Source organism: Psammomys obesus, unplaced genomic scaffold (assembly GCF_907164565.1).
Source record: "Psammomys obesus unplaced genomic scaffold, mPsaObe1.curated_primary_1811, whole genome shotgun sequence".
In the NCBI taxonomy this organism is placed as follows: domain Eukaryota; kingdom Metazoa; phylum Chordata; class Mammalia; order Rodentia; family Muridae; genus Psammomys; species Psammomys obesus.
This window is the reverse complement of record NW_026591086.1, coordinates 3206565-3230423: the sequence shown is the minus strand read 5'-3', so window position 1 is coordinate 3230423 and position 23859 is coordinate 3206565. Positions and strand designations below refer to the sequence as shown.

Below are 23859 nucleotides of genomic sequence, written 5' to 3'. Positions count from 1 at the left end.
GTTGTGAGCCGCTATGTGGTTGTTGGGGATTGAACTCAGGACCTTTGGAAGAGCAACCGGTGCTCTTAACCTCTGAGCAGTCTCTCCAGCCCTGCCTATGTTTTCTTAAAGCCATCTATTTCTCCACTCCAGTTGCCTCCAGCTTAGGGAAAAGCCTCTTTCCCCTGTTTACAGATCACTGCAACAACTTATGTGGTGTTTCTATGCTTACAGAGGCCCCAACCAGACAGACCAGGGGACAGCCGACTTTCTGTGACCTTTACCTTTAAAGCTGCCATTATAGCATATGCTGAGCTATAATCAAGTCGCAAGCAAGCAGGTGTGTCTGCAATCCAGTAAAACCTTTTCAGAATAAGTGATTGGGCAGATACAACCCCAGGGCCCACAGTTTCTTGGCCTCTACCATGCTTTTTCCAAACTAAAATTTCTTTATTCCCATGTATTCAATACAAACCCAACAATGTAGGCGAAAGAAAGAAAAATCTGATTTTCTCCCTTTGTTACGTATATAGCAGAGGTTGCCAACTAGAAATTAAAACCAATTATTTAGGTATGTTGCTCATTATTCTCAAGACCTTATTTTCCCTTTAAAATTTATGGCCCTTGGAAGGGCAATTTACTGGAAATTACATCAACAGTACTGTAAAGGTTTTGATCCAAGCTGGGCAAATCAGAGCAGCTGGCAGACAAGTCATCCTTCCGTCTTTTAGGGCAGAATACATCAAGAATGAAAGAAGCTGCCAATACAAAATTTTGATTCAATGAGGCAGATTATGATGACCTTGATGGGATTTTGATCTCAATAAACGGGAAGGGCCCAGAATTCTGCTGGCTACAGGAAAACACAGAAACTTGTCTCCTCTAGACCTTGAGATAAAACTTGGTTGTAAAAGAAGGTATGAGCCAGGGGTGGTGGTACACCTGTAAAGATAGCACTTTGGATGTAGAGGAAGGAGGACAGACCTCAAGGTCATCCTTAGCTATATAACAAGTTTGAGGCCAACCTGGGTCACATTAGAGCCTGCCCCCACACCCACAGAAAACATGAATAAACATTGTAGGATGGCAGCACTACCTAGTTTCAAACAGAACAGAGTTCTTTTTGAGTTAATTTTCTTATTTGAAAATGGGGTATGCTAATCAGCTTGAGTTAGCCATTCTGTAAGCTGTACATGTATGTATGCATACACATACACACAAATATGTTTAAATCATACTTATCTGTCACAAATACAGCAAATACTCCTAAAACATGAGAACTTTCTGTAAGAAGTGTGGCAAGCACTGATCCCGCAAAGGGGCATAGCACGGGGACAAGGATTTCTATGAACCCAGGGAAAGAAAATTTCTGACAGGAGGAGGTGGTTGTGGTATAGACAAAAGCAACTGTCAGGGGAGGGGCAGAACTATGAAGAAAGCAGAAGGGCCTGGGATACAGGTCTAACCCTGTTTTATTATGAAGCCAATAATATCTTAAGGTTACATTCATAAAGTAACAAATTTCAAAGACAAGATGTGACAGGGACTCCCGCAAGTTATCTATTTATCCAGCAACTGACTACTCTTAACCACTCTTCCTTTACAAACACACACACACACACACACACATACACACATACACACACACACACCAGGATTTATAAAATAGACAGTGAGTTCTCTACAAATACCCGAGGAGGAAACTTTATATTTATGACAATGTCTATGTATAACTTACTGCCAAGTGTAACTGTAATGCACGACTTACTCTGCTAATAGCTTTCCTTCCACATTAAAATACAAGGGACGGGGTGGTGGGGGTGCACATGCCTTCAAGCCTAACACCTGAGAGGCATAGTTGGGTCAATCTCTATCAGCTGGAAGCTGGCCACGTCTAGACAGTGAGTTCCAGGCTAACCAGGGCTACATAACAAGACCCTGTTTCATACAAAAAAAACAAAAAACACACAAAACAACAGAACAAAGCATACACCAGGAAGGGGCTTCGGAAATGGCTCAGTGGGCAAAGTTCCTGTAGTGTAAGTGTGGAACCTGAGTTCAGATCCCCAGCACCCACTGAAAGAGCTGAGTCCGATGGCACAAGCCTATCACCTGCGCTGGGGTGCAGACAGATGGATCCCTGAGGCTCACTGGCTAGCCAGTCTAGCACAATTGGAGAGCTTCAAGTTGATTCCTTAAGGAACCAAGGTACAGATAGATCAAGGAAAGACACCTGGCCTTGACCTTTTCCTCACACACATGTACACACATACACATGCTTACACTAGCAAGTGCACATGCCACAATCACACACACACACACACACACACACACACACACACACACACACACACAAAAAGAACGAATAAAAAGCACAATCAGAATTCATTGTGGCCTGCAAAGGCATGTGTGACCTGGCCTTGCTCCTTCCCTGACTGTAGTCACGGGGCTTTCTCTGCTCTCAACATGCCCTGCCTATTCTGCTCCAGAGACTCTTCGTCACCATCTCTGCAGGCTTTGCCTCACAGCTTTCCATGGCTCTTTATTCTTGGTTCTAGATGGACTGACCGATCTAAATGATCTCCACTCCTCTACAAATAAGCCTGCAGTGCTGTTCCAGGATCCTATCCCACTCTAAAGCCACACAACTCATTTATTTACTCATCTTCTGGCCCAGTCATTATCAACTGAAGATTTACAAGCAGAGACCTTGCCCAGCGGTCACTCAGTCTCGACACTGAGATAAGCACCTGATGCCTGCCCTCAGTAAGCATTCAGCAGTTAGTACGTGCTGAGAGAATCAGCAACCTCTGTGTCCTACATCAGGCCAGGGTCTTGGAAGGACTGGGAATCATCACCTTAGAGGTGACCCTGAGGATGACAGAGTTCCTTCCAAAGAAAGCGCAGTCGTGAATGTGGGTACTGAACAGTCTAAGTCTCCTAGAGTATCTAAAACGGAGATTATGAAGCTTTAAAAACTGCTCACAATACACTAGAGACATTCTGAATTTGGATTAAATAAGCATGGACTGGTGATTAAAAGACACTTTACCTGAGGGTGTGTGGTAAGCAAGGAGGATCCGGAGACATAAGATACTTTCTCATAATGGGACTGGATAATCCAATTGGAGCTTCCTAGAGCATAGCCAGAGCTCAGAGGGGTCACCTGGACAGCACCAAAAAGTTCCTAAAAAGAACCACACAGAGAACATGCCCGATGTTCTAAGTCGGTTTAAAGGAAAAAGCAGCAGAAATGTCCTTATTTTAAAGCAAACTGAGAACAAATGGAAACAATGGAGTCCGTGCAGTGGACAATGGAAGCAGTCCTACAGTCTTTGCCACTACAGTTTCTTCTCATGTCTTGTCATGAGGTACAGGGGGCCCAGACTTTAAAAGGCAAGGGTGACAAGTTACCAAACAGAACCAAGAGTCAAGGACTAGTTTTCCTTTTCCACTTGAGGTTAGGCTCCAGTTCTGAGTGGCCCCAGCTGCAGGTCAGCAACAGAGCAAGAATCCTTATCATTAGCCCAGCTCAAGTCACCCTTGGAAACTGCTTCTGTTTCCTGTTGCTTTTGTCTCAGATGGGTAAAGTTGTGTCTGGTTTCTCAGGTGACAGGATGGGACAAATGCCATTCTCCCGACTCATCACCAGCTTACCAACCTGGTTCTAGCTGGTGTCAGGGAATAGGGGTGATGAATGAGCACCACCAAAAACCAAGGAAGGTTCTTTTTTTCTTGGGACTAGCACAAAGGTGACAAGGCAGCTTGAAAAGAGAGCTACAAGACTCCCCTGGAAACTCAACATGAACTGACAACACTCATGAAAATACTCACAAAGATGTCAATACTCACAATTTTCTGAGAATATCCCACCAGCTGGATTTTACTCAGGGCAGAGTTCACCTCCTGCATTGTGTAGCATCTTCTCCAGGTTGACACTTCCACAGCATCCTTGAGAGGAGAAGGCAGTAGCCTGCAAACACATCACAATGCCAAACACTAGGTGAACATGTCACCAGCTAATAGATATTTCTAGTAATATGTCCACTTAAGTTGGTCAATTTATTGTCAGGGGACTGTTCATGGATTCTTTTATAATCGTCATTTATAGAAGGTCAGTATTGCTGTCTCCTCTTTCTGATTCTAATAATTTGAATCTTCACTCCCTTTTTGTCAATCCAAGAAAAGACTGTCAGTTTTAGTGATTTTTAAAAAGTGTGTGTGTGTAATGGCTCAGTGGGTAACAGTACTTGCAGAACAAGCTTGATAACCTGAGTTCAGTCCCTGAAAGCTACGTAAAAACCTGGGTGCAGTGGTGGGCACCTGTAATCCCAGGACTCTTCCTGGGAGAGGGGAAAGGAGACAGGAGAAACGGGGGAAGCTCATGGCCAACTGTCCTGTAGTGTGCAGCACAGTGGCAAAAATGAGAGACACTGCCTCAACAAGGTGGAGGGTGAGAACCGACTTCCAAAAGTTGTCCTGTGACTTCCTCACAGGCACCATGGCATGAACCCACCCATACTCTCATACGCATGCATGAAAACACACCATACCACACACACACACTCTCTCTCTCTTACATGCATGCATGAAAACACACACATACACACAACTTTAAACCTTTTGATTTTGTTGATTTTTTTCTATTATGTTTCTATTTCCATTTTATTTATTCAACATACAGTTGGTTTTTTTTTTTTTTTTTTGAAACCTAGACTGATAATCCCCTCAGTACAATTGGACAATCCAGTCCATTCATATTTTTTTGTTTGTTTGCTATTTGTTTCTGTGTGCAGTCTGTTCTGGAACTTGCTCTACAGACCCGAATGGCCTTGAACTCAGAGATCCACCTGCCTCTGTCTCCCAAGCACTGGGATTAAAGGCGTGTGCTACCACACCTGGCTTTACATTTATTTTTATTGCTGATAAGTTGGACTATATCTTTCAACTTAATTTTTGTTATTTGTTTCACCTCTTTTTGTTTCTATCCTTCCATTACCACTTTCTTTTGCACTATTTTTTGATGTAGCTTTTAAATATTTTTTCCACCATTTTAAAGTTATTTTATTAATAGTGTCCAAACAGGTTCTGCTTGCAGCTAAGACAGTTAAGAATAAGTGTCCTTTGTCCTGTGCAGGCTGAAATTTCTGTTTGTAGTTAAAGAATAAGCTCCTGTTTGTCCTGTGCTAAGTCCTTGCAAGTTAAGGTTTTTAGTTGTAGTTAAGAGTAAGTTCCTGTTTCTTAGATCTGATGTAAACTGCAAAACATGTTTTTCAATCTACACTAAACTTGAAAACCCATTCCCACGATGTGAATCCTTACCCTTGTTCCTTTCCTTTCCTTGTATCTTTCTAAAAATGTATCACAGCTGACCCTTTCACCCCTGTCGATACTGTATCTTTCCCATAAAAGGGACCTCACTCAAGAGGCTGTCGGGGCTGCTCTCTCTAAATAAATACATAAATACCCAACTTACGGAGTAATAGGCAGCTGGACTAGCCAGGTGTACCCCAATTGGACAATCATGGATTTGGTCTTCTTGCAGTTTTCAGGCTTTACAATATACGTAAAAAAAATGAGTTATTTCAGTTCTGTTGTTCTCCTTGTGGACATCCTGTCCCCTACAGATCTTTCTATCTCCCCCTACTTTCATAAGATTCCCTGCACTCTGCCCAACGTTTGGCTATGAGTATCAGCATCTGGTTTGATACCCTGCTGGGTAGAGTCTTTCAGAAGCCCTCTGTGGAAGGCTCCTGTCCTGTTCCCTGTTTTCTCCCTCTTCCGATGTCTATCCCCTTTGCCTTTTGGAATGGGACTGAACATCTTAGCCAGAGTCCTCCTTCTTGCTCAGCTTCTTTAGGTATACAGATTTTAGTATGTTTATCCTATATTCTATGTCTAATATCCACTTATAAGTGTGTATATGCCATGTGTGCCTTTCTGCTTCTGGGATACCTCACTTAGGATGATATTTTCTAGTTCCCACAATTTGCCTACAAATTTCATGATTTCCTTGTTTTTAATTGCTGAATAGTATTCCATTGTGTAAATGTACCACAATCACTATCAGTGGACTGGGGAAGGGGCATGGGAGGGGAAGAAGGAGGGATGGCAGGTTTGGGAGGGGATGAGGGAGGGGGCCACAGCTGGGATACAAAGTAAATAAATTGTAATAAATATTAAAAACCAGAAAAAATGAGTTATTCATTTTATGTATGCATGTAAGTGGCTGATACCAAGAAGACCGGAAGAGGGAGCCAGATCCCTGAAACTGGAGTTATAGGTACTGAAGATCACTATGTGGATGCTGGGAACCAAATTCAGGTCCTCTGCAAGAGCAGCAGGTACTCTTAACCACTGAGCTGTCTCTGCAGCTACTTATCATACATACACGCTAATACAAAACATTTCTACTTGAACTATATCCATGCTCTGTTGCTCCCTTCCCACAGTGCTGGGGATGAACCCAGGCCCTTGCACATTGTAGATCATGCACTGCCTCTGAGCTATACCCTAGGACCAGGCATTTCTACCTAACCTCTCACATTCTCTTTCCCATTCACAAAAGATGAATGAAACAAACTTCACTAGTAGGAGTGAGAAAAGGACTGAGTTTAGCACAGGTGAGGCTTGGTATAAAAGAGAATAAACTATGACCTGTGACCTTTAACACCTATACCAAAAACATCTCTTTGATGAACAAAAATTCTTGTTCAAAAAAGTATGAGGAATAATCCGGAAGACTGACCTGTGTGAGACTGTACAGTCTAGGACAAGGTACTTCTGGTGAACTGATTATGTGCATTAGGCTCTACTCTTCCCCCAAACCCACTGAAGAGCAGAAGGTTTCATGCCCTTACACACACAAACACACACCCCCAACACCCCACCCCCATCATCATCATCATCATCATCATCATCATCATCATCATCATCATCATCATCATCATCATCTGTACCCTCTACACTCAGGATAAAACTCAAGGCTCTTACAGTGCCAGTCTCCCAATGCTGAAACTTCAGCTTCTCATCACCTCTGTCTTTCAAATTTTAGATGGCTAACACATTGCTACTCCAAACCCGGACCACTGTCCCTTGATGAGTGGCAGTGGCTCTGAACTCTCTCTCCAGGGTCTTGGGAAAAGAGCCAAGCTACTACCCACCCTTAGTTCCTCCTTTAAATTCCCATCCCTAGCATCCAGTGCTTGGACTCCCAGGGCTGCCCTCCAGGAAAAACAATGACTTTTCCCTTGGTTCCTTGACTTCAGGCCAGAGTTGGCAGGCTAACAGGGGAGTGGCTAGAAGAGCAGCATGCAGCCCTAATGCCCCACTGCTTTCAGGTAAGTGTGTTTTATATGCCCCTGCGACTGGTTCCTTTCTCTAGAAGACTGACTAAAAAGTCACACAGGACAGACTCACGGCTCCCTTCCCTTTGTGGGTTTCCTTACCCCCTGCTTGACACCTGGCAATTCTACCACCCTAAGCAGCACTGGGTCTTCCTTCCCGCTACATCTGAAATCTGGAGCAGTCTTTTCAACACAGGCCATTCTGCTGAAGATTAAACAGTCTTAAATCAGCCAATAGTTGGAGTCACGGTATGAATCTTAAGGGAACATTGCGAGCATGAATATGGGAAGTATCTGCTGTTTTTGTCTTGGTAACACAGGGTCAATTTTTAGAGAATGTACTGGGGTCTTTTAAGTAGGAAAGCAAGCCATTAAAGTCATGTAAAAGGTCTATGAAAAACCCAGACATAGTTTAGGCTAACTTTACAAACATAGTGTCTAGAGAAGCTGCAGACAGCACTCTTTACACAGAAACCTCCAGTCCATGTTTCTGAAAGCAGTTCAGCAGAACCCTGTGGGGGAAGCAGGCTTGTTAAACAAGCTTTAATTTTACTAATATACACCAAAATAGCAAGGCATCTTTAACCCCATTCTGTCATGTCACACACACTGTTAACTTTGTTCTCATTTTTGTACTCAATACAGAGACGCATGTACACATAAACACACATGCACACACAATGGCTATCCGAGAAAGGAAAAGACCAGCAATCCTAACTGACTCCTACCTGAACTGCACTAGCAGGTGAAGTTAGAGGTCACTCTAAAACAGAGTGAGAAGCACAGAAAACACCAGACAAAAGCTCAAGTGAGCACAACAGGAAACTGAGTAGTCCAACTAACTTTGGCGTTAGGTCTGACTTTCTGGATTAGGGTTTTGTGGGAGGTCACTTTCCTCCCCATGACACCACTATACTGTACTTACCACCTGTACTGGCCAATGAGCATGGACCAAGTCCTTGCTTCTTGTAAACAGAGTATGACAAAAATGATGGGATTCTAAGAGAGAGGCACTTCAGAATGCCCATTTTCTCTTGTCCTGTTTTTGTATACTCTGGTGAAACCAGCTGCCATGTTGTAGAAGTTCACCTGATGGGCACACAGGGATGGACTGGAGAGAGGCCTTAGTTCAACATTAGGTGAGCCTGCAAGTGATCCTTTTCAGCAGGACCTGAGTTTACCTGAAGCCAACTGAGAGATGCAGAAATGGAGAAGCTATACCATGTTGGGGCCATGATGGTGTCACACAGCTGCAGTCCAGCAATTCAGGAGGCTAGGGCAGAAGCACTTGAGCCCTCAAGTTGGAGACTGGCCTGAGGAATTTAGTGAGATACATTCCAAAAATATACAGCTTGCTGTGTTTGTGTTCTACTATAGAAGCAGCATTATAATAACTAAGGTTGGATCTTCTCAGGCATCCTCAAGGTCATTTTAATAATCCCACTTGTACAAAACAGTTAGAGGCAGACACCTTTTCACATCTAAGGTTGACTTTTCTTTTAGTTGAAATATTGAGCATTTACTTAATCTCCTTTCTTTTCTGTATCTCTAAATTGAGGGAAAAATTTCTTCCTTACAAACAACAGCAAATAAATGACATATATTGAATACATAAATTTCTTTATCTTTTCTCTCCTTCCTTTCTTCCTTCCTTTTTGAGACAGTGTTTCTTTGTGTAGCCCTGACTGTCCTAGAACTAGATCTGTAGAGCAGGCTGGCCTCAAGCTCACAGAGATTGGCATGTCTCTACCTCCAGAATGCTGAGATTAAAAGCGTGTGCCACCATCAACCAGCCAAGTTAGTTTTCTTAAGAAATATAAAATTGTTCCTCAGGCTCCATAGGCTACTGGTTCCAGGAACGCCTGGCACATACCAAAATCTGTGGATGCTCAAGTCCCTTCTGTAACTCAGCACAGTATTTATACAGTCACATGCAAATTCTCCAATACACTTTATTATTCTTTTAAAAATTAGCGATGGGTCTTGTCACATAACTGATAGTGGGCCTGAACTTCAGAGTGCAATAAAGCAATTTCCCTGTCTCACCAGGGTGTGCCACTATGCTGGACAGGTCTACTATACTTTATGCAACCTCTAGGTTATTGACCATACATAGTATATAGTCATAGTGTAATGTAAATGGCTTTACTGTCAAGGAATGATGTTTAATACAGAAGTGATATTTTCTTGAACGGTTTCTATCAGCAGTTGAACTCATGAGTATAAAACTCCCAGATACACAGGACCAAGGTATACAGTAATATATATATAGTCCATATATGTGTATGCATATTTACACAGATACACAAAACAGGCCTAAATTCTTTGCATATCTTATTCTAATACCTTGCACACTGCTTACGTGTTGTAGATCTCAAAGTACCTATTATTTCTCTATCTGGAAATGTATAGAAGTTCTCTCTTCATAAAAGTTTGGCAAATAATTCTCACAAATAATCTAGAGGGTTTTTATTATTATTATTTAGACAAAAGTCTAAAATTAGGAGCCAGTCAAATGTACTGTTAGCTTTTTGAAAAGCACAAAATTTCACTATTTGGTTTAAATGCTAAGGCTAACTTAGAGTTCTTTTGTCTCTTTCATGGTGTGCACTGGCTGATTTTCACTGAGCCAATAATTTTTGTTCACCACATCACTTGTCCCAGACGGGTTTCTTGCTACATTTGAACCAATATAGCTGACAAGGTCTTGCCCCTTGGCTGTAAGCTTGAATACAGGGCTATCAGCTTTGGGGAGGAGGGGTACTTTCCCACAGGTACTTGGCAGTTACTCATCAAGTGTGGTTTCCTATGTACACCCACCCCTGCTAGTACTTTCTCTACTTTCCCTTGACATTGGATCACTGTCATATACACCTATCTCCCAACATCTTGTCGGACTGAGCTTTCCCTACAACTCCTATGTGTATGTGAGGTCACAGTTACAGCAGGCACTTACAGGCCCACTTAAAGCCATTAGGATTATTAGCTGATTTAGGATAAGCAGGATAAGGAAACCCAGAGGGAACTGGTTCTGTTTCTGGCTTTCTAATTTATCAAAGTCAAATTTTCATAGTCTAAATTTTTCATAAGTACTTTCTAAAAGATTTCATCATTTCATTCTTTTCTTATCGCACTTGAGTGCCTAATAAACGTCTTTCCCAGGCCGTTGACATTGAGCCAAAGTTCTGCTGTCTCTTCCCGTATCTCACCAGCACAAGCAACAAAAGTGGGGTTTTGTTAAAGAGTTACTACTTTTAGGGACCACTTACAGGCAGACGATGAACACACTGATCAGGTTCTCAATGTTTGCTGAACAAATGGACAGAATGTAAGAGCAGAATACAAAGAATAGGAGAAGCAGAAACTGGCTCCCTCAATGAAGAGCACTTGACATCAGCGATGCAGAGATGGACAAGAGGTAGACTTGGTGCTGTATACTGAGCTTATCAAAACCAAGCCTCAAAACCAGACATTTCTCAGTACTAACTGGAAACCCTATAATCCCCGATTTTTGTTTCAGACCAAATTATTTTTAGAAAGAACAAAGACAACTGCTATGGCAAACATGATGAGCACTATTCAAGAGGGTGTCCAGTCACTGAAAACAAAACAACTCTTCTTTATATTTGGCTTTTTAAATGCACTTGCTGACCAGGACAGACTCACGGACTGATGAACCATACTAACTCTGAGTCTTAGTAGGAAGTAACTGAAAAGTGTTTTTTCCATCAGCACCCTTGGAGTTTGGGTACCACAAACTGGTCCTTTGAAGTCTAATTTACTGACTTAAAATGAAACAAAGGGACTGGGATCACAAGGCCCAACACTCTGTGACTCCATCAAAGCACAGTCCTTGTGTGAGGACCCTCAAGGAGGCCTTCCCATGGCTGTCTAAAACTTAGAGATCATTCATTTTACAGGAGAGGCCACTATGTCTCAAAACACACGGCTGACAAAGTTAAAGCACAGGCAAATATGGGCTTAAAAACAGTTTTGTTTGTCCACTTGTTTTCAACAAGGTGGCGTCTAACAAGAATCAGGCCTGGAGGGTAGGTGTGCTCTGGTTGCTAAAGTGGATTAGTCACATTTTTGTTTCTGTAACAAAATACCATGACCAAAAGCAACTTAAGGGAGAAAAAGAGTTTATTTTGGCTTGTGGTTGGTTCCAGGGGTTTAGACCTTAGAGCTCGTACTAGTGGGAGAGGCATGGTAGCTGAAGCAGTAAGCTGAAACACAGAAAGCAGGGAGACTAAGCAGGAAGTGGGGAAACCCTCAAAGCCTGCTCCCAAAGGTGTGCAAAAAGACTGCATCCCCACAGTGATGACTTCCTCCAGGGGGGCTGCACCCTCCTAAAGGTCCCATAACCACCCAAACAGCACCACCAACCAGGGACCAAATGTTCGAATACACGAGCCCATGGGGGACATTTCTCATTCAAATCATAGCACGACACATCTTGAGAAAGTCGGTGAGGACTAGTAAGACCTCGCCCATAGCGCTCATTTGGCCGACTCAACACCCTGCAGGGTGGTTAACAACTATTTCAGTTTTACAAATGAGGGAATCCAGCCCAGAAGAAATGAACTGATTCAGCAACAAGAAACAGAGCTGAAATTCAGACTCTAGTCTGTGTGACCTCTAAGCCCATTCTTTTCAAATTTCTTCCTGTTATATGGTTAGACCTAAACAAATTCCTCAGCAAACAGCCAAGGAATGTCAGCTCAAAAGGATAACAGCTTTAAAATGCATTTTAAAGCCTCCTGCAAGGTGAACCTTCCACTCCCATTCTTAATTCTTCAATGTTTATGAGAGGATTATAATAATATCTTATGATTTTCATCATTTTTTAAGATGCAAACTCTCTCACTAGTAGCCCAGCTTGCCCTCGAAGTTTTCTCCTGCCTTTGACTCTTACCTCCCAGGTGCTAGAATTACAGTGTGCCATCATACCTAGCAATGCCTTATAATGACATCATTAATTAAAGACTAAGGATTCTAATCTTATAAACCATTTAATTAAAAATACAAGGCACCAGAGCAGCTTCTTAGGTGGAATATTTTCCTTTTAAATTGTTCATTAATAATCTAAATTTTAAGGTGAATGTGATAAAATTCTATTTCCTTCCCTTCAAAACGGCATCTCTCTCTCAATTTTTTTTTCCAGGAAGAGTAAAATGTAGTGTCACAATGAGGAAGGATGACTAACGTCTTCTACGTAAATTTTAGGAACATGTCAACTGAGGCAAGAAGTCACACAACTGTCAAAGAACAAGAGTAATAGGATTTTTGAATATACGTCCTAATAATAAATTAGATGCTAATTCAAACTAACTCGAAATGATTTAAAAGAATTTGTCAAATTTTCTTCATCAGTAAGCTTGAAAAATTTTAATTTATTGTTTTCTTTACTTGATGGTCTTATTACTAACTCAAGCTACTTAGATTCATTAATTCCAGGCACTTGACCAAGATCTATTTTGAGAATCCCTGTGTAGTTTGAAGTAAAATCAGGGAGCTCAAGTCTCAAATCCGACTCCCAGTGATTTGCTTGAATCACATAGGATTTTATTTTAATGTGTAAGCCAACACTTAAAAAAAGATTAAAAAAATATTCACAAAGCAGCCAGATTTGAGCTCCTTAAAAAGAAAAAGGAAAAAAAAAGGGTAGATGTTGGCAGCTCGCATTCCTAAACAGCCAAGACATACTCAGTGTACTCCAGCTGACTCAACACAGTCTAGGCCCCATCTCATGCCTATATCTTAGAGCAGTCAAGGACTGCATCAACTAGAGAAACATGGTCAGAGGAAACTAGGGTAGCAGGAATCCTTCAGCACCAAATCCATCAACTGACCAAATGAAGCACTCCTAGTACCAAGCCCAAGGTGACACTTTAGAGCTCTGCTGTCTGATGCCAATTAAAGAATAAAGAGCTTTTAAAAAAAATTCTACTTCTTTTTTAAAAAGTATTTTTTTTCCCTGGGTCCCACCCCACCACCACCCCATGTGTGTGTACACACAGATGTGCTCACTCATGTGTGGGAGGGCAGAGCCACAGATTGATCCCAGATGTCCTCTTTTATTTTCTACCTTACTTTTGGGACCTCTGCGAACCTGGAGCTTGCTGTTTAGGCTAGACTTGCAGGCCAGCCAGCTCCTGGGATCTGCCTGTCTCTGCCTACCCCTCCCTGGAGCACCAGATCACAGACGCACACCAAGTGCCTGGCTTTAAGGAAGCTGCTGAGGTGGGAATGTGTGCTTGCAGGGCAGGTGCTTTCCTTAATGAGCCACCAGCAGCCTCAAACAGTGCTTCAATTTTAATGCCAGTTTATCCAGGATAGAAAAATGACAAAACTGGGCTTTTTGCTTTATCACGTCAGCATATTCTTCTCAATATTAGACTCTCCGCTTTGCCATCTATAACTAAGATCTATCATGTGTTCCAAAGCCAAAATGTAAGACCTGCTCAAGGCCAGAATGCACACCGTCTTCTCTAGCTGCACGTTATACATGTCATATCTTCCAAGATGCCTTTTCCTCTTTGCCTTTTGCCCACCAGGTGGTGAGATGAGAAACTGGTTCTGTTTCAACTAATGCTCTCTTTTAAAGGGAAGGTTTTAGATGAGCATCTCCCAGATAACCTCCAGGCCCCTGCCCTAACCCTCTCTTCTTCCAAGCTCCATTCACACTGTTCGTAAAACATACTGATGTTACTCCGGAAGTCAGTTATTTTGTTATGTTTTACGAAGAATGGGTTAGCAACGGGGGGAAAAGGGGACTTTGCTCAAGGTCACAGAAAAGGCAAATTAAGACTCAGAACTTCTTAAGACTTGGCCCAGGAAAGTCTTAGGAAACTTCCTAAGACTTGGGAAATCAGAAACACTGACCTTTGAATACTACTTCTGACATGCCAAAACTATTTGCAGCTGAGTACATAAGGACATAAACTTAACAAAAGGAAATATGTAACAGAGGCCAGGGCATGGGTAGTCTACCTCAGGGAAAGAAAGCACAGCCCTAAGATTTTTAAGGAGGTTTAAGAGGTTGTTAGGACCTGGGGTCCCATGCGGTCCAGTGTGCTCAAGGCAGAGAGTGGCAGAGTAAAGGCTGAGAAGAAAGGAAGCTAAGCTGAGACTATAAATGCCACACAAGGAGGAGAGGGGACCACCTTGTGGGAGTGGCCAGATGAAGAAAGCCTTTCAAACAGAGACAGGATAGCTTGCCTACGGGCACATCCTGATGATGATGCAAAGAATCTGCATCTTATCCTACTAATGAGACATCCAGAAGATCCATGCAAGACACAAGACAGGAGAAAAGGGCGCAGAATACTTCCCTTTCCATCACACAGGGGGACCGCAGGACATGCCCTCAAAGAGTGAAAACTTCCTAAGTCCCTTGGCTTCCACTCACCTTCCTGTTTACTATTTGCAGCTCCCTTTACACTTACTGATCCCTTTAAATCCCAACTCAGAAACTTCTCTGAATTTGCCGCCTCCTTCTTCATGCTCACTGCTACCAACCCAGTTCAGACTTTTGTCAGCTGTTGCTGAAATGTCCCTCTGCTGGTCTCCCTATCTCTATCTCTGCAAGCCTCCCCACTCCATGCTGCTTCCAGAGTTCCTTTCTTAAAAAACAAATGGTCATGTTATTCTCCTTGCATGCTTCCACTAGTGAACTGTGCATACTCAATGGTGCAAATCTCAACCTCACATGTTAGAGACTCTATAACCTCATTCCAACCTGCCTCCTCTTTACCTCTCTAACCACGCTCATCAACACTGAAGTTCTCACCATCCCATGACATGAAAACTGGTGCTCCTTCATAACTGTTATGTATGTGGGTGTGTGTACATGTATATGTTTACATGTATGTCGAAACACATATATATATGTGGATACATATATTTATATGTCAATTGTATGCATATGAAAGAATCAGACTAACTTTGTAACCTATGTTTCTTTAATTGCCTTATAACTTATATCTTCAAGTTTTAGGCCCATATTAATTAAATCCTCTTAGTGCTTCTCCAGAGAACAGAGGAATGTAAAAGTTCCTGCCATTGGCATTCTGTGAGGGCAGAGATAAGGAAGAGAACAAGCAGAGATCTCTACTAAGTGGAGAGAAAATCATCAGCCTGAGCCTGTGAGATGAGCTTTGTTTGGAAACTGGGCCAAATGGCCCCAATCCTTCTCCTGAATAGCTCCTGACCTTTGATCTAAAGCCTGTAGCCCCCACACCTCAGAACAGACACAGGATAAGTTAATCACTCTCCCACCATTAACTGCAGCTATATCTCATATGGCAGGAAATTCCAAACTGACTTGAAGTTCAGATATTTACGCTTATGCAAGTATCTTCTTCAATGGCTCTCCCTTTACTGACTGTAGCAGGTCCTCTTGCTGAACCCAGAGTTCACCAGTTCTACCCAGTCTAGCCAGCTTGCTCCAGGGAGCCCTGTCTCTGCCTCCCAAGTACTGGGATCACCTGCTCACTCTTATGTCCGTTCTGGGCATCTTAACTGTGATCCTCATGAATGTGGGGAAAATGCTTCATCCACTGAATTATCTTTCCAGGCCCCCTCTTTATTTAGATAAGAAGGTCTTTTCTTATAGTTGATTGACTTCATCTAAGAAATGTTCTCCTCTGCTTCCTTAAGCAGAAAACATTTTTTACTTTTAAAAAACTATTTATTTATAGTGTATATGTATGTGTGTACGATGTATGTATGTGACAAGGCACATGTGCTAACCTGTGAGATTTGGGTCTCTCCTACCCTGTGGGTCTTGGGGATCAAATTCAGGTCTTCAGGCTGGTGGAAAGCCCCTTTACCCAGGGAGCCCTCTTGCCATCCCTAGCTCTTTACTTTCTGAGGGTTAACAGCACTGTGGTGAAGATCTCTTATGACAGTCCCGGGAAGACTTGAGTGACCTGGATAATTAGGCCCAGGACGTCCATGCAGCCATGTGTTCCTAGAGCTCCCACACCCAGCATGGGGACTGATTGTGTGAAGCCCTTTCACCTTTTACTCTAACAAGATCTGTGATGGAGCATAACAAGAAGGCTGTTCTCACCGCTGTATTTCCTTATTCTTCCACAAGGAGGCAGACTGGGCCTTTGGCACTCTTTCGATGAAATTCACCAGCTCTTCCATGAGAAGCCTGAGTTTAAACAAAGCATGGAGAATACTGAAGAACAATTTGCTGCTAACACCGTAGCCAGGACAAGTGATTCACCCACCTTCCACTAGCCTGTCTCATGAGACAGAAATTTGACGCAAGAAGTGGACACATGCTTTGGGAATCAGAAATGCTCCACTTAGAGCAGTGGTTCTCAACCTGTGGCTTGTGACCCCTTTGGGGATTTAAATGACCCTTTCACATCGGCAAGTTAAGATACCCTGCATACCAGATATTTACATTATGGTTCATAACAGTAGCAAAATGACAGTTTTGAAGTAGCAAAAAAATAATTTCATGGGTGGGGTCAGTACAACATGAAGAACTGTATTAAAGGATCACAGCATTAGGAAGGTTGAGAGCAACTGGCTTAGAGAAAGACCTCAAGAGCTAGTTTGAAATCTGCCCAGAAGATCAGCAGTGGGGCAGACCTCTGCCATTCCGAGATGGAACATGTGAATATAACCAAGGGAGTCCAAGGAATGCTGCACTCCGCTGGCTCAAGACTATACAGACACTGATAGCCTCCTGAAAGCTAGAGTATAATCAAAAGGCTAGAAAATAGAGTTGGGTATGGCAGCTCATGTCTGTAATCTCAGCACTTGGGAGGCTGAGGCAGAAGGACTGTCATGAGTTCTAGGCTAGCCTAGGCTACATAGTGACTCCAGGCTAGCCTGGGCTACAGAATGAGACTATCTTCCAAAAAGCCATATATCCATCTTCCCACCTACCTAGAAATATATATTTTCGACATCTAAATCCACAACTACCTATAACTCCAGTTCCAGGGGACCCAAGGCCCTCTTCTGAGCTCCACAGGCACCAAACACAGGAATGGTGCACAGACATACATGCAGGCAAAATACTCACACATAAAATAAAATAATATAAAAATTATTATGTGTATACGTGTGCCTGCAAGTGCAGGGATGTAAGCAGGTGCCTGTGGAGCCAGGAGCAAGATCCCTGGAACAGGAGTTATAGGCGATATAAGCTGCCTGATGTGTGCTGGGAAATGAGCCTGGCTCACTTGTAAGAGCAGCAAATACTCTGACTGCCGAAACATCTCTTGAGGCACAAGACTGCTTGTTCTTAAATCCTTAGAGTGCTATATTTCATTCTGTCACCAGGGAAGGACAACTTAACTGCTTAATTACTCTTCTTCCCTTGTTTTTTACAAGCTGTCTCGATTTATAGGCCTCAGTAAATCATGAAAATGGGGATATTTTCAAAGCAAAATAATAGTTTCTTCTTTTTCTTCTTCATTTAAATATGCAGAGTTCCTTTGCTCTGAAGCTCTTTGCTCTGGATCTTTGCGGCATCTTCCTAAGCCTCCGTCCTACTCAGCATCCTCTATAGAGGAGCTGCCTATGAATGCTCCACTGAGCTATGCTAAAAGACTGGGACTGCCAGGGGAATCAGTCTTTAGGCATCTCCACTGAGCATTCCTGTGTCTAAAGAGCACCATACTTTTCCCTGTTCCTGGGAAATAAATTAGACACTTCTGGTATCACATTCGACAGTGGCTCCTGAAGGGGTTTGGTAGCCACATTCCTCTCACCTGCCGATCTGCATGGTGGGTTCTGTGGCATACACTGTGCCTGTGAATCCTGTGTGCTCGGTGATGTAGGGCAGCGCCATCATGCAGTGATAGTTAGAGATGAGGATCACATCGACTGTAGACAGGTCTATTAGCTCGGTCTGAAGAGAAAGGGAGGGATGATATGCGTCTGTGCCAGGGCACATAGATCGGCAGGACGGGACTGACAAATGATGCTGTCAGAATGGAGAGTAGTAGTTTCGCTTCTTCAGAATAATGAGGCCTTTCCCGCAACACCGCCCCTCTCTCACCGTGGATGTCTCCTAATACTGACAGTCGACAGCTGGGCAGAATGGCTCGCTGTAAGAATGTGGCTGGCTCACCAGTATCACTCTGATCCTATAAGTTTAGCAACCTCATCTTCAAAGGTCAAATAGAGAGACAACTAAACTTTTTTCATTATTATTTATTTATTTTTAGGTTTTTGACTTCTCAATATTTGGCTACCGTATAGGGGAAGAAACAACAGCAACAACAAAAGAATGGTGTTGACTTCTTTGAACTCCAAGGGGCTCTTTATGCACCCATCTAGTGATAGCACCCTTCGTGCTTTTCTTGAGTCTCGTCTTTCCACCTAACAAGCCTTTGCATACTAGTTGGGGGGCAGGTGAACTCAAACACAGACTGAGAATAGGGAGCTAAGCCACTGTAGCTCACAGCCAGCAACACTCCCTCCCAGAGAAGTTAACCCCCAACCATGGGATACACTGAGGATAAGCATAGCTGGGTCACAGGAGTGTGTGAGTGTGTAGGACACTGGGTTTGTGGAGCCCTGCTCAGAGAAGTAAGAAAGATATTGATGACATAAACAAACAATAAGAAGCAGAGTGCAGAGTGCCAGATACTTTCTGGCTGAGTGACTTAGCATACAAATAATTTAATAAACCTGCCAGCATCACCAGCCTGTGAGTGAAGGACACAAGTGCTTCACTGCTAGGACAATGATGCTGTGTAGCAATCTCCTCTTAGACAAAATATTCCATCTCAGATGAGATGCAGAGAGTTGGCAAGGGAGGTAAAACATTCCATTCTGCTCATTAAAATTTAGGAAGTAAACAACACACAGACTTCAGGAAGTCCCCGAAACTGACCTGATTCACCAGCCCTCCCATTACCACTTTCCCCAAGCTTAAATAAGCAGGAAGGACTGCTGAGGACACTCTCAAGACTAGCAGAGCTACCCAATAAGAGGCTCAGACCTACTGAGTTTGCCCAGAGAGACACTCCTGGACTTGTCCAGCTACCTGCAAGTTGTGCGGTATACTCCAGGTTTCTATCATTGGGAAGCTATCACCCATGCTGGGGTGGGATTTTGGTAATGTAAGTGTCATTGAGTCATTTCTGTCCTCTCACCCATATTCCTTCAAGTAAGACTGGTAAAATTCATTGGTTTACCAAGCTGGACTCTGGGGCATTCTCACGTTGGTTTATTATTGGTTCCCTATCTAGGGAGGGTAGATGTTTTCCATTTCCCCAGGAAGTGTGTCACACTTCATATGGCAACAAGAAATCAATATCCCACATCTATTAGCCTTAACACACTGTGCTCTGTACTTGCAAGACAATGTCCTCATGATGGTGGTGGTTCTACTCTCTGTTACCTCTAGAGCCACTTTGAAATAAGGAGATTCAGACAGAGATGCAGAGGGACAAACAGTGATAGTTAAAGCAACAGTAAATCCCCAAAACATCCCCCTTTCCTCACAGGTAAGGACCCAAAAGAGAGCCTGGGTGGTCTCTTTAGCCAAACATTAGGTGAAGCTTGGGGAGCCTGGTGGAAGTTTGGGGAGAAGGATAGAAGGACCTGGAGGGGACAAGAACTCCAGAAGAAGACCAACAAAGTCAACTAACCTAGGCCCACAGGGACTTACTGAAGGGACTTACTGAAGGGACTTAAGGAAGCAGCAACCAAAGAGCACGGACGGACTGTACCTAGGCCCCTGCACATAGGTAACTGATGGGCAGCTTGGTCTTCATTGGGGATCCTAGTAAGTAAAGTGGAGGCTGTTTCTGGCATGGACTCTGTTGCCTGCTCTTGGGTCACCTCCCCCTGGCTGGGCTGCCTTGTCTGGCCTCAGTGGAAGAGGGTGTGCTTAGTCCTGATGAGACTTGATGTGCTGGGGTGGGTTGGTACAGGGAAGCTCCTCTTTTCTGAAGAAGAGGAGGGAGGAAAGGAATAAGAATGCAGTAGGGTGGGCCCAGGAAAAGGGGAGGGAAGGGCCTGCGGTCAGGATGTAAAGTAATAAATAAATAAATTTAATCAATTAAACAAACAACAATCAATCCACAGAGCCTAGAATCATGAAAGAATCTGCTGAGAAGAGTCAAAAGAAAGAAAATTCTTACCTTACGTATTAAAGACATGATTACATAAACATTTCCCCCAAGTAATTTAATATTAAAATCCCACTTATGTGCTGGCATTTACATATTTACATACTTTTACTGGAATAAAAGTATTCTACCCTTAAAAGTGTTGGTACAGCATTTGGTTCTACACACCATGAACAGGGTCACAATCAAATGCGCTGGCTGCTTACTATACTGTGCTGGATCATCTACAACACTCAATACAGACTTGAGGGAAACAGATAAAGTAGTTTCATGGGTCTATGATTGGTCTGTTGGGCTCACTAGACTAGAGCTGGTGCCTTTCCTGTTTCTTCCACACTCGTTTGCTCTACATCTTAACAACAGTGTGGCTCTACTGTAAAACAGTGACCATTACCATTTACGTCATATACTCTTGCCTGAAAAATGATTTCTGGCCTTAGAACCTACATGCATGAATAACACAAACCAAAGGTACACTTAGGAAATGTAAGTTTCTTATTGAGAAGTTCCGTACTCTGAAGCAAGTCACAAAGTCCTCGGAGCACTGGTCCACATGTTCCACATTCTTGCCCATGAAGTGAAGGTTGCAAGAGTCAATGCCATCTGTGGTATGCTGAAATAAGTGCAGCACCTGGGATGTGGAATCTTAGAACAGATGGGGAACTGGCCCACCAATTCTTAAGTGACAAATGCAATAGTACTAGTGAGTGAGGGCTCAGGTCATGACACTTTATTCTTTGACTTTATAGTGACCGATTACCAGTATGTTTAGTTTCCATAAGAATCACTTTTGTCTTACCTCTGGTAAACAGAATTCAGGCACAGAATCCACAAATACATGACCCGAGCATTCCTTTAGCTCCTAAAAGGGATGGAGAAGAAAATACTAAGAGATACTTAATGGAGACAATACCAAGGAAATGCAATCTCTACATCTAACATAGAGGGTGAGAGGTTATTTTTAGATAAACCATTTCCTATTTAGGCTCATGTTGGCTTGGCGCCTGATTGAGGGATAAAACGCTGCCTGGGGCATATTCCGGGTTTGAGTACATGTTCCCTGACGCCTCTTTAAGAAGTTAGGAAGAACACATGCTGCTATAATTTGTGATCCAGTGTTTCCTAAGAACTAGTTATCAAGTCAAAGCTCTGGGGCCTGTGCAATATCTAAGGAGCCAGAAACTGGAGAGGAAGCCATGGAAGAGAGGAAGGCTTATTTGTCAGATGCTACTGCCCACACTTATCTGTCCACCTTAGTTTGGGTTCTCCCAAAGGCTGGCTCTAAGAGCAGTAGCTCAGATAAGGTGCTGTTTTCCTGGTAGTTCTTCCCTGCAATGAGGGTGGTGAGGGTGGTAAGCAGAAAGCAAGATGTCTGGAGATGAACATGCTATGGAGCCATGTTCCACTTGGGCAGCTGCATTAACTTACATGTGGAAACTCAGAAGCATATCAAAGAGTCCTAAGTCCACCGAGAAGCAAGAGGTCTAGAGCCTCAACTTGCCAGTTCCCACGTAAGAGTAGCATCAGGAAAAACTCCCAGACAAAGCCACATGTATGAGTGGGTGGAATCAGGTCAGGGCATGCTGAGCTGGGAAGGCTGAGGACTTGGGTGGGCCACTGACAGGGTGGCTGAGTGCCCCCAGAAAGCCACTGGCACTTTTAAATACAGGTTGAGGTTACTCGATCATCAAGTAGATGCCCATGACTTTGCAATAAAACCAGGTGGGGTTTGACAGTACCCTTCATTCTTTTCAGAAAGGGAAGCACAGTTTCAGTTCCACTATGTTTTCACAAGCCACCCAACAAATATTTCTACATATTCACACACACATATCTAAATTTACCCTAATCTGAATTAGTCTATATCTTTACTTGAGAACAGGCATCAGCCACATTACTATCCCTAGAAATTTATTAGTGTCTTAATGCTGGTCTTGAATGCTGGTCTTGTAACCACTGTATTGTGTGAGCACCGTTTAACTATTGAGAGGATGAGCCAGGGACAGATGAACAATTCTTAATTACAATGGACCCACTAGCTAAAAACAAATGAGCAATTATGTTTAGTGGGGGAAGGAGATTCACAGCTCCTTCAAGATGAGGCTAAAAATGATGAGCAACACCATGAGCAGTTTCAAACCTTGGCATGACCTGAAGAGGCAATGTGATCTTCCTCTTCACAGTGCCATGCACCAGTGCGTGCCCTATGATAAATTCTCCCATGCCTGCAGGAGGCACATTTGCTATTCCAAACACTTACAATGTCGCTGTCTTTCACTCGCTGCTCCCTTTTAATGAAACACTCCCACATACACACGCGAGTCACTTTACTCACACTGCAATGGTAATGAAATGCTTTTCAGCATTTCTCGGGAATGATGATTTATAGCCAGTGGGAGACCCAGGCTGAAATCAGGCACACAGGTTCCTGAATGTCACATAATTTTATAGTCAGCTATGAGAGAAGTCTAGTTTCAGATTATGCATCTGGCTTGCACTTGAATTTGGGGTTCAGCTACAGGAATTAATTCTAAAAAAAAAAAGGCCGCGCTTCTTCAGCAGTGTCTGTCATAGGCTGTAACTGTCTTTCTCAGGTGAATCATGTGAGGATCTCTAAACTCACTCAGCTTTTCAATTTTGAAGCACAGGCGAAGATGAGTGATTTAGAGGACCACGCAATAACGTGAAGAGCTCTGCAGGTTTTAATTCTCCACCTCTGCTAAAGGGTGTCTATGTCACAGTTTTAATTTTTTTTTTTTAAAGCATTGGGATCTCCTTTAATAAACTGTCCAAGCTCTAATAAGCATCACCTTTGAGACCCTAATTACAACTGAAGACAGTTTTCTTTCTCTGGTGATAAATTATTTGCAAAGTGCTTAAAATTGTCATAGACACAAATGTGACCTGAGGCCAAAGACAGAGTCTTTAAAGATTGCAATTAGCAAGTGTTAAAAACATGAATCTCAGGGTTTGGGGGAGAACACACATGAAAAAACACATGGAGACTTGAGTCATCAGCTTTCCACTGTGTATAGGCAGGCTTTGGTTTTTGTTTCAGACATTACCTTGTCCAAAAAAGCATTTCCATCTTTTAGGGACCAGCCAGGAAGATTAGACAGCCTGGGACTGCAAAACAAAAATTGAATTATCTTAAATAAATTATAATCTTCAGTGGATTCATAATGACTTTACATACACCATACAGTTAAAAAAAGTTAAAAGGTACCAGCAGTGGCTCTTACGGACTAAACATGTTGTATAAAGCTAAAGAATCTGCTTTAGACAGCAACAAATCAGGTAATCCAATTAAAAAATGGGGTACAGAGCTAAACAGAGAATTCTCAATAGAGAAATATAGAATGGCAGAGAAACACTTAAAGAAATGCCCAACATCCTTAGCTATCAGGCAAATGCAAATC

At 42.8% G+C, this 23859-nt stretch overlaps 1 protein-coding gene across 1 annotated transcript in view; it reads right to left on the bottom strand.

Annotated features, from left to right (window-relative positions):
* Ints9 (integrator complex subunit 9) overlaps positions 1 to 23859 on the bottom strand; it is a 92234-nt gene that overhangs the window by 28442 nt on the left and 39933 nt on the right. The window contains exons 3-8 of the mRNA XM_055609916.1: positions 23506 to 23566; positions 21240 to 21302; positions 18068 to 18207; positions 16402 to 16488; positions 3832 to 3952; positions 3032 to 3166 (exon numbers count right to left, since the gene is read on the bottom strand). Coding sequence (XP_055465891.1) covers positions 3032 to 3166; positions 3832 to 3952; positions 16402 to 16488; positions 18068 to 18207; positions 21240 to 21302; positions 23506 to 23566 — 607 coding nt within the window. The remainder of the gene's footprint in view (positions 1 to 3031; positions 3167 to 3831; positions 3953 to 16401; positions 16489 to 18067; positions 18208 to 21239; positions 21303 to 23505; positions 23567 to 23859) is intronic.